This window comes from Scaptodrosophila lebanonensis, unplaced genomic scaffold (assembly GCF_003285725.1).
Source record: "Scaptodrosophila lebanonensis strain 11010-0011.00,11010-0021.00 unplaced genomic scaffold, SlebRS2 tig00000053-arrow-pilon, whole genome shotgun sequence".
Classification (NCBI taxonomy): Eukaryota; Metazoa; Arthropoda; class Insecta; order Diptera; family Drosophilidae; genus Scaptodrosophila; species Scaptodrosophila lebanonensis.
This window is the reverse complement of record NW_022060548.1, coordinates 1,710,490-1,727,711: the sequence shown is the minus strand read 5'-3', so window position 1 is coordinate 1,727,711 and position 17,222 is coordinate 1,710,490. Positions and strand designations below refer to the sequence as shown.

The 17,222-nt window shown below is 36.6% G+C and overlaps 1 protein-coding gene across 1 annotated transcript in view; it reads right to left on the bottom strand.

Annotated features, from left to right (window-relative positions):
• Positions 1-61: 61 nt before the first annotated feature.
• LOC115623511 (solute carrier family 22 member 4) overlaps positions 62-17,222 on the bottom strand; it is a 34,507-nt gene continuing 17,346 nt past the window's right edge. The window contains exons 2-6 of the mRNA XM_030517890.1: positions 4,501-4,636; positions 3,655-4,435; positions 3,429-3,583; positions 2,481-2,649; positions 62-2,418 (exon numbers count right to left, since the gene is read on the bottom strand). Of these exons, the coding sequence (XP_030373750.1) occupies positions 1,440-2,418; positions 2,481-2,649; positions 3,429-3,583; positions 3,655-4,435; positions 4,501-4,636 (2,220 nt within the window). The 3' untranslated portion in view covers positions 62-1,439. The remainder of the gene's footprint in view (positions 2,419-2,480; positions 2,650-3,428; positions 3,584-3,654; positions 4,436-4,500; positions 4,637-17,222) is intronic.

Sequence of the window (17,222 nt, the reverse complement as noted above, 5' to 3'; positions counted from 1 at the left end):
CATTTATAATAAACATTTTCAATATTATCATTTAACATTCAACGAATTTCTAAGCGCATTCACTAATTAAATATGACTCTTTGTAAAATATATAGTATGCGTATGCTTATGCAATTAAGTACAATACGTAATTCCTTTGAAGTTGAAACACTAGTAATTGATTTCTATTAATTTACTTTTAGTTTAGTTTAGTTTTTTTCTTTCGCTGTACTGTAATACGTATTGGTAATAAAGTAATTTGATATATGTATATATTTAGTGTAGTCTAAAAATTATTGTTTTTTAACAGTAAAATAATGTAATTGTATTTTAATAGGATCTTTAATTAAAATTTATATTTGGTTACATTATCAAGCTACTAAAGTTGTTATTTATGGAAAATTATGTGTATATGTCTTTTTCATGTATTTCTCTCCGGTGTTTTCAACACAATCACTAAAATGTGGAACAGCTTGAAGGTATTTTTTGTCGAGGCCTTTAGAAGGTTTATCATCAGTTGGTTGATACATAGGAAATAGTGGATATATTTCTGAGAAATTGTTTGCATAAGCGGCATATATATGTATATAATACTGGGCTTATATCTGAGGCATGATCCACTGGCTCTTTGCTAACTTACGAGACTACTTTATGGCCAACTGTGGGACAAATGGCTTTTTTCTATGGCCTAAGTGTGTATGTATGTGTGTGTTTTTAACTACCGACTAAATTAAGGTGTCAAAATATGTGAACAAAAATGTCAAAACCATTATATCTTTATACAACAATTATTTGTCTATGCTTATATGTATGTCATTTCATGTATTTCGAGCGTCTTTTTAAAGTTAATATATATTGATTTACTTAAAACGTTCACTACTTAAAGTATAGTTTTAATATTTTACAAATGGTAATTAGTTGCTTCACATTAGAGATATTCTCGATTTTTAGTTTGAGCATTTAAATTGGTTTCGATTTAGTTTACATTTTGTAAATTGTGCTCGTTAACTAGCAGCGAAAAGCGCTTTAACTACAATTCTTGTAGAAAAAAGTTAGGCTTAAGTGCATTATCAAAAAACGGGACTTTTCTAGTTTTGTGCTAGCATACGACTTGGCTAGTGCCCATAAAGTATATAAAATTATTGGACTTGTACATTATTTTGTTGGGTTCAGCAAGTCACGAGTCACAGCACCACCACCAGAGCATGAATTAACTTCAGCTCTAACCTCACATTTTGTAAACATAGTCAGGAACGATACAAACTAACAATACCACTTTCGATCAAAAGAGATTCTTAGAATAAATAGCGCAAAAATTAAACAAAACTAGAACACGTTCTGTTTTCCATTTTAGATTCAACGGCAAATTAAAGACTTCTGTTGATTTATATTGATTTAAAGTGGATTGGAAGCCTGAAATATTTCCTTATATGTCACAATAATTGCATCGTCTTGCCATATCACATTGGTGGGCCATCCTCATGCACCTTGGTCGTCCAAATGCCGGGCATTAGTTGAGGAGGTAGATTCGATTGTGGTTTGGTCAGCTTATTTAAAGTACTTGAAGTGTGAATGGGTTTTGTGCTTGGGGTATAACCTTTGTTGTCCACACCCTCTATGATCGTAAACTGCGAAGCCATGTTCTGAGCACCCTGCCTAGGTGATGCTGGTCGCGAAATCGGATGCGTGCGTGGACTGCTTATGAGCGCAGTCATTAAGCCACCCCAAATGGAGAGCGAGGCGAAGGCAGTCTGTGGCACCAGTTGGCCAAAGACTACACAGGCGCCAATGAAGGGGGCACCAAGCAGCCAAAAGCGGGCCCAACAGATTGTGGAGAACGCTGTGATTTTACGCTTCTCCGGACTAACCAGCTCCCCTGTGCAGGTCGTGAGTATAGAGAGTGTGCAGGATATGGCCATTTTTGAGATCATGGCCGAAAGCATCAGCAAGGCGACGCGTGTATCGAATGAAACGTCAGGCGGGTGTGGAACCAACCAGCCGCAGTATGCAATACATCCCGCTATGATATTGAATAGGCCTGTCCAAAGCCACTTCCGGGTGGTTTTCATTATGAGAAACAAACCGACGAAGGTGCCCATCATTTCACTAAAGCCGGCCACTGCCGTATTCACATATAAATGCTCCCGACTGAAGGAGCGGATGTTGAGCAGCATTCCATAATAGATGGGTACGTAGAGCGACCAGGCCAAGTGGACGCAGATTATGTGACGAACAGCATTTTTGCCCTTCCACATGGACCACCACCCGGCTGGTGGTGGTGCTTCGATTTCTGTCTGGGACTGAAGCTCCAGCTGCTGGTCAATATCGTGGGGAAGGCTGTTACGAGTGCCATTCATTTCCGCGCATTCGAGTAGAATGGCCTTGGCCTCCTGAACTCGACCGCGTGCGATCAGCCAGCGAGGCGAATCAGGTATCCATCTGAGCATTAAAAAGTCATTATCTTATATGTACTTATTGAATGTAAGGCACCTTCAACTTACTGCCATAAATAGATGAGTATCACAGTTGGCCAAGAGATTGCCATGTAAAGATGCGACCAGCTCGACCATAAGCTGGCCAAGCCTGGCAGCAGCATTACACCAACAGACCAGAATTGCTCGAAGAGCGTCGTTACACAAGTCCGATATTTTCCACCAGTTATGTCGGACACTAAGAAGGAAATAATAGAAAGGGACATAGATTAGGAAATATTTTCTAAATAGATGGGGAAATTTTTGATAGCAGAAAAGTTCTACTCTATTTCCTCGTACAAGAAATTAATATTCGGACAATATAAATTATAAATTAAAACGTAGGTTTCTACAATTGCGGCGCATAATTATATCAAACCGAAAACAGGTTGCACTGTGTAAAAACCTTAACAATACTTAGAAGTAACGCTCCCGCGTTCTCCAGCCGATAAAATAGACTCCTTCTTGCTGCTGTACAATCAAACCGATAATTTTTACTATAGACGGCTTTACTATAAATTACGAGAATACCAAAAAATTTTGTTTTATAGCCGAGCCGAATGACTAGTTTTTGAAAAGCGAACATTTTTATTACTTGCATGGCTATAAAAAGCGTCAACATCGTTATTCAAAAACCAGGCACTGTTAGTTAAATGTTAATTAATTTTTTAAAACAATGTATAGTGTAATATTTGAATTCAAAGGTATTGCTGCAACAACCATAGCATTGATTATAAAAATTGTTAAAAAAGTACAATTATATTTGTTATTTGATTGTTAAATAAAGTTAAAGAAGCGATTTGAAATGGACAACTAGTTTAACAAATTTTGTTCAAATTTTGAATCAGCTGTTTGTTGGGCTGCCACCTATTTATAAAGTATGAAATAAAACAACATTGTATGGCGTTGCCACCTTGAGTACTGAAATTAGAAACGTGTTTTTGTCCGTTAAACAACAATTTGAACACAATTACTTACTTATAACGCCACCGGCGGTATACATCTGAGCGCAGCAAACAGCCGATAGGCAGCGGAAGAAGACGTGGAGTTCATAGGAAGACACATGGCCCGTAACATTGCCACAGAAGATTTGCGTGACCATACCAAAGAGCATGACAGCGCGGGGACTGAAGCTAGAAACACAAAATGGCGGAATGTATTAAGAAATACTAAGACTATTGATTCGCACAATGATCACACTTACTATTTGAGCAGATGATTGGCTAATATACCGCCTGTGAGCACACCAAAGAGATGGAAGAATTGCGTTACGGAGACGAGAATGTCTCGGGAGCAGACTAAATCGTATTGCGTCACGATCGAATGGTATTCGGCCTGATGCTGAAACTCGGTACAGGGTATAACGTTGGCATTGCGATGTTCGGGCTGTTCCCATACTCGCGGCTCCTGTTCCTTGTCTGCATACTTATAGTAGTGATGGGCATGCTGCTGCGCATCCTGATACACATTACAAAAGTCTATCGTGAACTCACGATCGTCCACTTCCTCTTTCTGCGGATGCGATACTTTGATCCACTGCGTGGCATTCTGAGCGCTCACCGTATGCGGGGGTTTGCAGAAGAACTCGCCGTGCCGTGGCGCTGGCGCAGTAAAAATGATGCACGCCATGAACCAGGACGAGGGTATTTTGCACAAAAATATCAATAGGACAGTGCGCAGTTGCCATTTACCCCATTGGCCGGTGATTTGGCCAACAGCATCGACCTTGGATTGCATTTTGGTATTAGGTTTGGGCGCCTTACCCTCTAGACGTGCGAAAGTATCGTGCGGATAGAGTTTGTAGTCGTGTGTGTGTGTCGGTGTGCCGGCCGAAGGTGTTGAATAGAAGTCACCTTTTTGATGGATGTTGTTATTGTTATTGTTGTTATTGGTCTCCTTCTCGTCTACAATCTCAACTACTGTGCTGCTCTCAAATGGGGGCGTTGTATTCAACGAGTTCCGTCTGCGACATTCATTGGACGTGCCTGCAATTGAGATTTTGATTGATACGTGTTTTCTCCAAACATTTCGCTATTTTTAGGCAACTTACCTGATATGTGCTTATTATTTGCAGGTGGTGTGGCTGTTGTTGTCGTAGTTGGCGAAGGTGGTGCGGGTGGTTGGGCTAAGCTACTGTGATTTCTACTGGGCTCGTCCTCCTTTAGGGGCAGTAAAGGTGATTCAGCCTGTGGGGTAAGGAATTGTGGGGTTATTTGGCGGTCGACACAGTTTCGAATTATATTCTATTCCGTATTTGTATGTAAAAGTAGCATTGGTTTTAATTATAATTGATAGAGTCAAATTGAGCTTCAACACAAATATGATAGAAAGTCGTCAGTACCAACTAAACAATTCAAGTTGGATGCCTGTGAAGAAAAAATCCGTACGAGTTCACTTTTATTTGGTGACCCAGACAGTTCAGTATTAAACTGCATTTTTTCTCTCAATTTTTTTTTGAAAAGTAAAATTTCAATGTCGTAATCGCTTTGGATTAATTTAGATTGATTTAATATCAACTTTATTGATTGCAATTTTGTTTAATTCTAATCGCAGCTCGTCTAATATGTATTTAGATTCTTACTTAGCCTTTGAAGTTTTCATTCCATTAGCAGGCCACACCCCTTCGAGCCAGACGACGGCAACTTATTGACCTTGAAATTGACAGCAAGCTGTTATATTTCGCAGCCCATTTAAAAGGCACTCTCTTGAGGCCATAAACAATTGAACTTTGGCCCACGCAGCGCCGACTCTTATCAGGGTTTACTGTTCATTGATTATCTTAAGTGGATTGGCAAAGGTCTGGCAGTTAAAATAGAATACAGAGCTTTAATTCGACTTTAGCTTAGTCTTACACATGAACGTCTTAAAGCTCACATACGTAAGAGGCAACGAAACACAAAAATAACGAATATAAATTGCATTGAGCAAAAGGCCAGAGCAGCTGTCAAGCGGCTGCACTTGCACATTCCACTGATACTGAAAATCCTTTTGGTCCTGGCAACTATTATTTATAGCACACTGAGCAGCGTGTGAGGGAAAAGTAATTTAAAACTATAAGTCAGCCAATGGAGTCGACACTGATACCTAGTAGTTGAAGAGTAATTGAGCGAACTAAGTATCTATTTCTATGTGGTGTGGCGCCCGCCATCAACGCCATGAGCTATACTTGATTATAATGCAACGCCAGCAGCTAGAAAGCGACTTGGCCTCTAGCGCTGTTGCATTGAAAGGCGCTGGGAATTGGCCATATGGGCAGTCAAGGTGTCCTTGATGGTGAGATTTAGGTCGCGCAGCACTTTTAAATTGGCACACAGCAATAAGAAAATCGTTTCAAGCTCAAATATAAAAAAATATAAAAACTCCACAACAACATGACGCATACGTTACACGAGTATGTCATTGTTGCGCATACGCCGAGTTGCGCCCGCATTTAAAATGTTTTCATTTAATTTGTCTGCGCTAATCCCAATGATGGTGGTCATTAAATCAACCGCAGAAACCTAATTACTTTTTGCACGCATTTACTTCTAAAATGCGTCGTTGTTGTTGTTTATGAAAAACAAAACAAATAAATTATGCAAGAATGAGCTTAAAAAGCGCTTGGGGTGAGCTAAGTGTAGGGCAGGCAATGGTCATTTTAGCTCGCAGATGGTTTTGAAGCTAATAATGCAGAAAAAATTTAAGTGGAGAGATAAACGCAATAATTAAATGTATATAATAAAATATAAATATAATATAATTTATAATCTCTAAGTAACTTAAAATTCTAAGAACAATATAAATGATAAAAATTAATAAATAAAATAAAAATAAAAATGATATAAATTAATTATGTGTGCCATTTTTTTTTTTTGGTTATGTAGGCCTACTAGGCTTAAATTTTGTTTTAAGTAGTTTGTCGAATTCGTGTGTACTTTATTCACTAAAAAGACAAGTGTTTTTTTTATGTATATGTTACAATTAAATCCAATTAAATGGCGGAATTAACTGTACAATTTTATGGGTTTTTCAATTTTCTTTATTTTTTTTTAAGTTTTAATTCAAATTTCAGTTTCATATCAAGTTTTATTTATAGTTTTTACTATTGCACTAAGTATCACCTTTCATTTTGCCTTGGACTTCAACATGATTTCAGATTTTTTGTATTATGATTTATATTTACATTGTCTACAAAATTAGGCATAGAACGAAACTGGTTATCCTTCAGCTACTCACACTCAAGTAGCGTGCTTTTGCTTATACAGCCGCGCCTTTTGGGCCACCAATTTAGGCTGACAAACGTCCTTGCGGGCAACAACCAAAACAAGCCAACTAGGCAATAAGAACAATAAACTGTCAGCCGCAAACAACCCACACACACTCACTAGATATATGCACACACATAAAGGCGGCATAACAATTGCGAACAATTTTGCTGTTCCTCTTTTTTTTACTGTCGCATTTGTTCTTGTCATTATAATTTTTTCCCGCAGCACGTGCGTGAGATGGCCAAGACACTAAAATGGTTGTATTTGCCTCACATGCTTGTTGTTGTTGATTTTCCACATTCGTTTTTATGCGCAGCTTGCGTTGGTTGTTTACTTCTGCAGCCCCAAAAAGTATGCTATGCAATTTAATTATTGAACCAGCTCCGCATGTTCATTGATTTTGTTGCTGTTGTTGCTGCTGCTGCTGCTGCTGGGCACGTCTATTAAATATCGACCTTGACAGCCATAAATACCGTTAGCATGATGGCCCTATGCAAAAATGCAAATACCGTTTTTGACGATGCATAAATAAATTTCAAGTTTTGAAATTTCGCATTCAAAGGGCACGACACAAAAATTTGCAAAACAAAACAGGATGCCAGAGCGTAGAGACAAAAAGGTAACGCTAAGCCGCATCAAGTTTAACGAGGCGGCTGTTGGCATTTGATTTTCGTCAAGGTCGTTCATTGTCAATTGAAAGTTAGAAAGTTTGTCGAACGCTTCAATTTCGGCGCCTGATGTCTGCCTTGTTTAATGCTCACCGCTCAGTTTTATTTGTTTATTTTGACACAATGCGCTATATGCGTAATAATTTTGTTGATTCCCATTGTTGAATGTCGCTATTGAGTTGGTCTGGCCAGAGCGTCCAGCGACCCCCAAGGCCCTCACATCTGTTTCAATAATACCAAGGTTAATGCGTTGCCTTCGATCGGTTACTGTCTCATTTAAATTTAATGCTTTATTTTCTTCGTTCGTTCGTTTGACTGTGTGTTTATTTTTGTATATTTCTCGCTCTGTAAATTGGCAGTGCGAAGCGCCAAAGGCGGTCAAAAATAAATGACGGTCTTATTAGCACGTGACAGTTCAATAAACGAGGCGTACGCATTGCACTTGGGCTCAATTGAACTTCGGACTGATTGGGTAATAACAATTAAATGGGCAGGAGGCTTATGAACTTCAGCACGAGGGCGTGCGTGCGAATTAATTTCGAATGAATGAATATATTGGTAGTGAGAGTCCGAAATTGAATTCCAGTTCGTTGAAGGCAAACAAAATGTTTTTTTATTTCAATACAGAAGACCCAGAATAAGAATACTACGTTTGTTTAAATTGTTAAATGATAGGTTTACAACTTTAGTCTCCTTTAGCCTGTATCTTAAAATTTAAAGTCCACCGTATTTTAATTTACAAGTTAATTCATTTGGGGCTCACACTGCGTATGCTTAATAAAAACATATTACAAGCAGCGCAGCACGGTCTAACAAATGGTCTTTAACTAAAACTTGCCTCCCTGGGGTGCTTTGTGCTTTTCACAGCGCGCAAAGGGGATTTGGCCACCAAATTCAATTTCCTGCTTGTGGTCAATGTCAAAAAAATTGTAGCAATTAGTATTGAAGTTGATTGTCTAAGCGCTAGAAAAACATTTTATGAGGGAACTTATCTTAGGGATGCAGCAAGTTCTTCTTCTATTTATAAATTTGTTTGCCTATTTAGCCACAAACTTTATTTATTAACCTTGCAAACAAGTTCAAGTCCCAGGGTGAAGCATCACAACATAGCAAACAACATTACCCTTGGCACTTAACGCTTAAATAGGCATAAATAATCAAATTACAGCGATGGCAAAAACAGCAACAGTAACAAAAAGTCTATTAATAAGCAAATTTTGGTTACCCAAAATATACATAAAGTAAAAAAATAGAAACAGTTTTAATTACTTAAAAGCGTGGAAAAGCTAGGACTCAGCTAAGCAGATTATGTTCGAGCAATAGGTGATTATAAATATATGACGGCTATCAATTAATTTAACGAAACTGCAAAACCTGTTAATAGTGAAACTTATAACGAACAATTTAAATTAAAAGACTGCTGCCAAAAACTTGACACACAATTCAGATTTATATACATATATTCAAAATAAAATAATAGTATGTATAATCTATATAGTAATGCTTACTGACGATGCCAGAAATTTGTAATGAAATACACTAGGAATAGCTGATTATATAAATAAGTGTGTGCTGATAACCAGAAGCATCTCAGAAAATAACTTGCTTTTTTAGGCGTCAAATTACTTTACAATATAACATAAATTGTTCGTTTTTTTTATTCCTTAATCCTCCGTTTTATATCCGTGATGGCCACATTCATAATCAAAGTAGTTGCTTCAAATGCCTTTTTAAGGCAACAGCAACCAAATCCTTTATTAATTGCCACGCTGAAGAGGAGACGCAGAAGAAGTTAAAGCACCAGCAGGACAGGCTTTAAAGTCCATCAGTCATCGGGCACAATAATGCTCATGATTTATTTATGTATTTACTAAAGTGTGGTGGACGATGCCTTTTAAAAATACGAGGCAATTTTTTATTTATGAAATGTTTTCGCCAGCTAACAATCAATAAGAAAATGCGTATTTGATAAGATATGTACTATGTAATATAATATTTTACATAATTCCTATTTATATGGGAACAATTTATTGAATCATGGCATACTTCAAGGCGCCGGCGGCTATGCGATTGGTGTGTGTAACGTAATTGACTTTGAGGTGTGCGCTTTGTTGCTTCTCTGACACTTAAAGGGAAATACTGCTAATGACATTTTGACAGGCGAGCATCAATAGCTCTCACACACATCATCGCAAACACACACACGCACACATACACACAGGCAAGTGGACACACAGACATACACAGAATTATGGCTTAAGCAGCGCTTTCATTTCCTGCCTCTACACGAAAGGCGCTAAAATTTATGTTGTTGGTTAATTGTTTAGCCAAAAGAGCGCCACGGGGCGTATGATTGACATTTGCTTGGCCCCCGCATGATATAATTTACAGACATACCGCATTACTTAATCAATTATCAAAGCTTCATGCTGACTGGCAAAATATACAACTGCCTATAAATTATTCATTAAATTCTGCTTTAAAACTTAAACAATTCAATAATTATTCAATTTCCATGTAATTGTAATTGTATTTAAAATAGGCTTTTCGGATTTGCTAATGAATCTTGACACAACGTGTAATTTGATTTGTTGTATTAATGATCTTTCTTCTTATTTGTTAGTAATTTTAATTCATTATTTTGTTCTTTATTGTTTTGTAGAAAATGTAAGACTACTTTGTGTTGTGTAGGCCTTTTTCGCTCATCTATTTCTGGTTTAAAAAAATATGTTATGTGTTGTTATCTGCAAGTCCAAAAGAAGTCAAAATAATAATAAATATATATTTAAAGCCAATTTTAAAACAATTTTAAAGTAAATCTGGAAACTTTAAATTTGCAGCTTTATCTCATCCCTTCTTGGGACATACTCTATATTTAAGAAAGTTGTATTTAAATCTTAGGTTTTTATGTTTAAAAAAGTAAGCATACAGTTTAGTTTCTAATTTTATTTTTATTAATATAAAAAAGAGTTATTTATAAATAAGGAAATTGTGTTTTATTCAAAAGAAATCTAAGAATAAATAATAAAACATGACCAAATAAGCAATGATCATTATTTACGCTTTTCAAAAATCCACCTCAAAATAATTGGAGAACGCTGATTTTTAGCTTTAAAACGAAAAGCGTGTCTTGTCAGCGGTTGATTATTATTAAAAAAGTTAGGCGGGAAATCAGTTTAGCAAATGCAGCTAGCATGACAGAAAAAAGTCTTTAAGCTTCACATGTCAAAACGCTGACAAGTAATTAACAAAAGCAAAATGTTGACAAACAGTCCCCGTTCTTGCCTTGAACGTTGGCTCATTCTAATTAATTGCTCATACATTTTGCTGACAATTGTTTCCGGGAAATGCTAATTACAGACGTAGAACGGCGTGATATACAATATTTTTTAACAGGCAATGAATGTTAATTATTAAAGCAAATTGTTTGCAATCGCAGACTTATTACAATATCATAAATAAAACGCTCGCGGTTTAAATTTAGTGAACGTGAAAGAGGCTTCTGAGAAATCCTAGGAATTGCTTGCCATTGAAAAGGCAACAGGATTTTTGTCACATTTGCTTGTTCGATTCGTCTTTTGTCTAACGTTGTTTACAAACTCGGAGCAAATATTTACAAAATGTTTATGTTACCATGCCTGTCAATATTAAGTGGGATACACAAGTGTAAACGTGTTCGTTTCGAGCAATTCCTGGAAACAATCAAATATAATTTGGCATTTATGTATGTTGACCTTCAGGGCAGCAACATCCAGAATCATTGGCATTGAAAGCCACGCACGTATGCTGCTTTTATTCAATTGAATTATAATGCGCAATAAATAAGCCTATTTACATATGAAATGTGAGCTTAGAGAGCTGCCTATTGAGGTGAACCTACAGGATGCAGACATGAGTTCAGTGAACACAAAATTTTGTATGCGTCTTTGGCAGCTCTTTCAAAGGCCATTTGTTTATTTATTTGCTGCTACAAGCGATCGAAAACGCAATAAAATCATTAAAGAGGGATTCTAAAGCTCCCACACGAAGACAGAATGCTACTTTCCATGAATTGTTTATGATTCCAAAATGTGGGTGCAATTTTCTTAAGTTTACAACTTAACTTCTCTATAAAAATAGTTGTTATGTATATTTTATTATCAAAATAGCTGCCGGGTGTAACCGATTATAAATGGTTCCCTTTATTTCTAAAAACTGCGATTCGAATATTTTTGAAATGGTAATATGAGTCTTGATTGATGCCTTCAGATATACTATGAAATAGAGAATATTCCTTGATATGAAAAGCAGCCTATCGCTTATCGATTGTTACCAAGCGGCCAGTGTAGCCAGACTATCAGGACGAAGACCTGCATTGCAGAATTTGAAGCTTGAGAAGACTGGTTTTTTAAATAAAAGATTTTAATAACTTTAACTGCAATCTGCAAAAAGGCTGATCGGAGGTTTTCAGATTTGTTTTTAAGTAGTATTTAATAAGAGTAATTTAATATTAAGTTTCCTAGCCCTATTCACTATTTATTTGAATTAAATTTTAAATGTTATTTGTCATGCCAATTGCCAATGTATCGAAGGCGTTATAATTTTTCCGATTTCGTGTTATTAGCTGATACAGTTTTATTAAAAGGAATGCCAATTTTTCATCTCTGTACACGCACGTCGATAGTCACCATTTGACTGCTTTTTCAGAAATAAATGAATTCACAAGTAAATCAATATATACGTAAACTAATAAACAAATTAATAAATTACAAAATTACAGCCTAAATCAGTTATTTAATAAGAAAATAAATTAATGAAAAATAAATAACTATGTTCAAGAAATTAAATTAATAGGAAATTGTCTGGCAATAACCTTAACTGTTTATAAAATAAATTAAGTTCAGTTTTGCACAAAAAGTACTTAAATAAAGCCTATAAAAAACTCTTAAGCAACTTCCAACTGTAATAATAATCCCACGAAGTTTTAGCATCGCAATAAAACAGCTCAATAAAATCATTTGGCCCTGCTAATTGGCAGCACAACAAATGAAGAAAAGGAACAGCAACTGGCACACCAAGGCCAACAATAACAACAACAACAACAGCTACAAAGGGTCGAAAGTAATGCCAATTTTCCACCTACACAGGTTACAACATACTTATATGTACATGTGTATATCAGTTAGCAATTAGTCGGATAATGATTAATTAATCGCACAGTCCGCCGGCTGTTGCACAAACAATGGCAACAAGGCGCAAGCTCTCCAGCACGAGTAACACACATCATGCTTTCAGCTTCACAACAATGGACACGCACACACACACACGGACACGCACACACCCACACGGACACACACACACACAAATGCCATAAAGTTGTGCAGCATGACAGGTGTTTCTGCTACAGCTGTAAACAATGGAGGGCCATCAAATGAACTGTTGACAACAATGGCCAGCTAGAAAGTAAACAAAAAGAAGAAGCCTCTTTGTTTGTGTAGGTAAATGGATAATGCGCATACATACATACATATATAGTACAGAGATACATATGTATTTATGTGCATATCATTCAGCCCAGTCAGCAGTGAACGTCTCTATGCTGTCCAGTCATGTGTTGACATCTGACAGCTGACAAAGTTAATGAACAAAAGTACAAGTTGTATTCTGAAAGGCAATTCAACACGCACATCATTCCAGTAAGCTCTGACAGCAATTTGAGGAGAAACCAGCCCGGAAGCTGTGAGGCGTAAATGAAAGATTTCACAAAGTCGTTCTTGTCTTATTAGGCTTAAAATAGATTACATTTGTTAACTTGAAACAAATTGAAAATAAATTACAAGATGGTCAGTGAAAATTCGTTACTCTTTTTGGTTTTCAGTTTGCCCCCATCTATCAAATGCAAACACATACACACACATATATAAAGAAACTTTCTTCAATTCCGGCCATTGACATGCAACGCCAAATCGTTTCACCTGTTGCCCCACTCTTGACCAACATAAAGCGATAAATTCGACTTGTGCACACGAAATACGGCTAGACACAGAGCCAGACGATTGCCTAAATAAATATTTATAGTAGAGCGTAGCTGTAATTAAGGGAATTCTGAATTACGCTTTAAAGGGCCCCTTTAAGCCCTTTGTCTGTTATATTGATAAATGGACGCCTAAAAGCAGGCAATAATTCACAAAATATAAACAAGAGCTTGCGCATATTTATTTGTCATATTGATGGATGTCTAGTTTTGTTTTATTGGCAGACAAATACATCCAGCGCATGCAAGCTAATCGACCAACTGATTGACTGACTGACGGACTGACTGACAGATGCATGCAAAATATTTTATTTTGCTCTCAGACATGCGTTGTAGGCTCTCGAAACGTGGCACAGCGGGGCGTATGCGTATTGTTTTAATACGCACATGTATTGCATTGAGAAATTACAAATAGAAATACAAATACTTTTATACTGTTTAGTATTCAGATATCAATGTATTTCTCTTTCATGCCTAAAACAATTATTGTCTTAGAGGCAGAGGTTGGACTCAAATCGTTCGTTTTTGGCGCTATGCTCCAGTTGCCACTAAAATTTGCATATATGGACCATAAAACTGTCATTCTAAATTAATAGAAACCTTGCGTTTTATAGTCTCGTAGGCTGTTTACTAAATTCGTTTAAGTCGCACGCCTCTCAGCCATTCCAACAAACAATATAGTTGAATACACTTTTAAAGCTAAACCGGGCTCATCAACTTGCTTGTTTTCTTTGTCAGCTATAGCAGATGATAATAAAATACTGATTGAGAGTGGGCTTATTAACAATATTATACAATTTGTGGGTTAAAAGATTTCCAAATCAGTTGACTGCAAATATTTAATATTGTTTTTTAAAATAAAGAAAAATGAGAAAGTGCATCAAAGGGTATACAATTCTTGGCATTCACTATCTATTGTCTTGTTTTATTGTTACCCTTTATTTGGAGCCCCTGAAGAACACTTGTCGCGAAATTGCGCGCGTGCTTATGTGTAATCAGGTGGCTATTTCCGCCTAGCCCTGAAGAGCGAGTATCTTAGATGCTAAATAAATAAACCAACAACTTCTAAGCCATCAACTTTGGGATGCCACATGCTTTAACAAAAGTTATTATTATTATTATTAAATCAACTTTGTTGATGATGTCATAAAAGACGCCTTACGACATAGAATAAAATTTGAAAGACTTTGAACACAGCTGCGACTCAGAAATGGTTAACAAAGAATACTGAAGAGGCATCAACAACAACTGGCAAGTAAGAAATGAGTACGGGAAAAAATTAAGTAGCTCCTCCGGAAGGCGTAAATGTTTAGTTAAGGTGCCGAATGATGTTCGCTTGTGCAATATAGTATATGTTTGTAGGGACAGGCCGGAAAGGGTCGCACTTGCTGAGATTCACAAATTGGGCCTTTGATTGAGAAAGGTTTCGGTCTAGGCGTTGAACGGGTAAATTGTGTGGGCGTTCTTATTTGTGGCTATGCAATTAGTTGCTACCAAGTGAGACAAATTGTGGGCTGTGCTCAGACAGATGTGAATAAAATGAAGAAAGCAAGTGGTTGGAAGAAGCATTTGAGTAATTGTTTATTTACAAAGCAAGGAGTTTAGCAGCTTTAGTGCCCTAATTGAAAACTACTTTTGTTCATGGTTGGACAAGAAAGAAAAGAAGAACTTTTTAGAATTTATGTTTTGTCTAAATTTGTAGCAACTTGCTTTCAAAGGTTGGTTATTTTAAAAATTCTTTTAGGAAAATTGTTTCAGCTTTATAAAAATGCTCATTCCACAGTTTTCGTAGCTAAAATCTTGGTTTGCCAGCTGCTTTGATTTTCACAAAGTGCGGCTTTGCAGCAGTAATGTTACAGAAATTGTGAGGCAGGTCGTGTAGACAATAAATCATTGACGTGACTCTAGGACCTATGGACCCGCATAATGCCCTTGACAATTTTGCCGAGCAAGCGAAGAGAAAACGGCATAAGTAGATTGAAATTGCTGGGTATTATTCAAATACAGACATATACATATATATAATTTACTTGCGTTTATAGCATATGTTCAATTTGTTGTCATGTTTGCGGCAGCGGGCTTTAAGGTACACAGACACATGCACAGAGATATGTGATGTCAAAAGGATTTCCGCGAAATGTATAGTATATCCTTGTGGGCTCTCGAACTGTGCAACTCTCAATTCTTTTCAATTCTTCTTGCGGCTGCTATGAGGTTCGTTGTTGCTGTTGTTGTCGCTTTCGATTAGCGGCGCATTGGATAGGAAAAAAACACATTCGTCAAAAGCAGACGAAAGCAATGAAAGCAAAAGCATAAAAGGAAAGCAAATTTGCATATAAAAGCACCGATTTTTTTTCCCGACCATTACAAAATTGCCACAAATTATGCGGCAGCTCAGCAAATATATACAATTATGGCTTTGTGCTATTGAAAATGTAAATTCGTTTGAATTATGTGAATTTTGATTTCTGAAAAAAAGTAATTGAGAGCATTAAGGCTGTCAGACAAACATTTTGCGGACTTACAAATCAAAAGTGTCACAATAAAATTAATACTTGCTGATTTGAAAAGAATCGAATGTATATGATTTTTTTGGTGTGAATAAAATTAAGAGAATATTCCAGCTATTACAAATAGTTCTTAAGATATTCGAATATGTACTTTATTTAAACACAGGAGTGTTGACATGAATACGAATATGTATATAAATATTAGTATTAAACAAGAGAGAACGCTACAGTCGAGCAAGCCCGACAGTGTAATACCCTGTACCCAGGTAAACTTCCGTCACTGAGTTATATGCGCCCATAGCAGTAGCAATAAGAGGAAGAAGAAGAGCGAACTTGTTGCTGCAGTTTGGTGGGGTTGTACTGGCGAGAATTTGTTTTGCTAATAACTTTTCTTAGAATTGACCGAATTGGATAAAATTTTAAACAACTGTAGACAATTATATATAAATTATGTGTGCAAAGTTTGGTTGAGGTAGCATTTGAAATGTGGACGCTATTGATGAAATTCTGTAGCGGGGGAAAATTAAAAAAAAAAAAATAAACTCGTCCTTACTCGGACCTAGGAGAATCTGGATGCCAACTTTGGTTATTCTAGCTTTTATAGTTTCTGAGATCCTCGCGTTCATCCAGACGGACGGACAGACGGACGGACAGACGGACGGACATGTCTAGATCGATTTCTCTCGTCATGCTGATTCAGAATATATATACTTTATGGGGTCGGAGATGCTTCCTTCTGTATGTTACATACTTTGCACAAACCTAATATACCCTTTTTACCCTACGGGTACAGGGTATAAAAAGGTGTTATTTCAGTTGAAATGGTGTGGAAATAATTTAAATATAAATTCAGATATGTATACAAAATAGCTGTGAAGTGTATTTAACCGCTTTTACATCTTATGTACCATTTGAATATTACCAAGCACATACGGATTTTGGAAAACAGTATTCTGTCAGAATAAGATTAAACTCACTTATTGTCCGGAAAGATAACGCATTTAAAAATTCGAGTCTATGGAAATAAGAAGAACTAAAGTCCGTTCTTGCAGTCAACTGTTGCTATCGTCCAGCACTCATTTCATTGGGAAACCCTTTCTAAATGTTCTTACAGATATGCAAAAAAAGGAAATTCTTAAGTACCCCAGGGGGTCTAAAACAATCCTATAAATCAAAGGGTTATCTCAATAGCTCTCTTCAAGTCCGTGATCGAGCACTATCATTTCAGTCGTCTTAACCTAACCTCCCCCCCATGTCTAAAATTTCTAAGCGCTCCTTTTATATACTTTTGGTTAAATAACAGTTGAATAAAATCAAATAAAAGAAAAAATGTT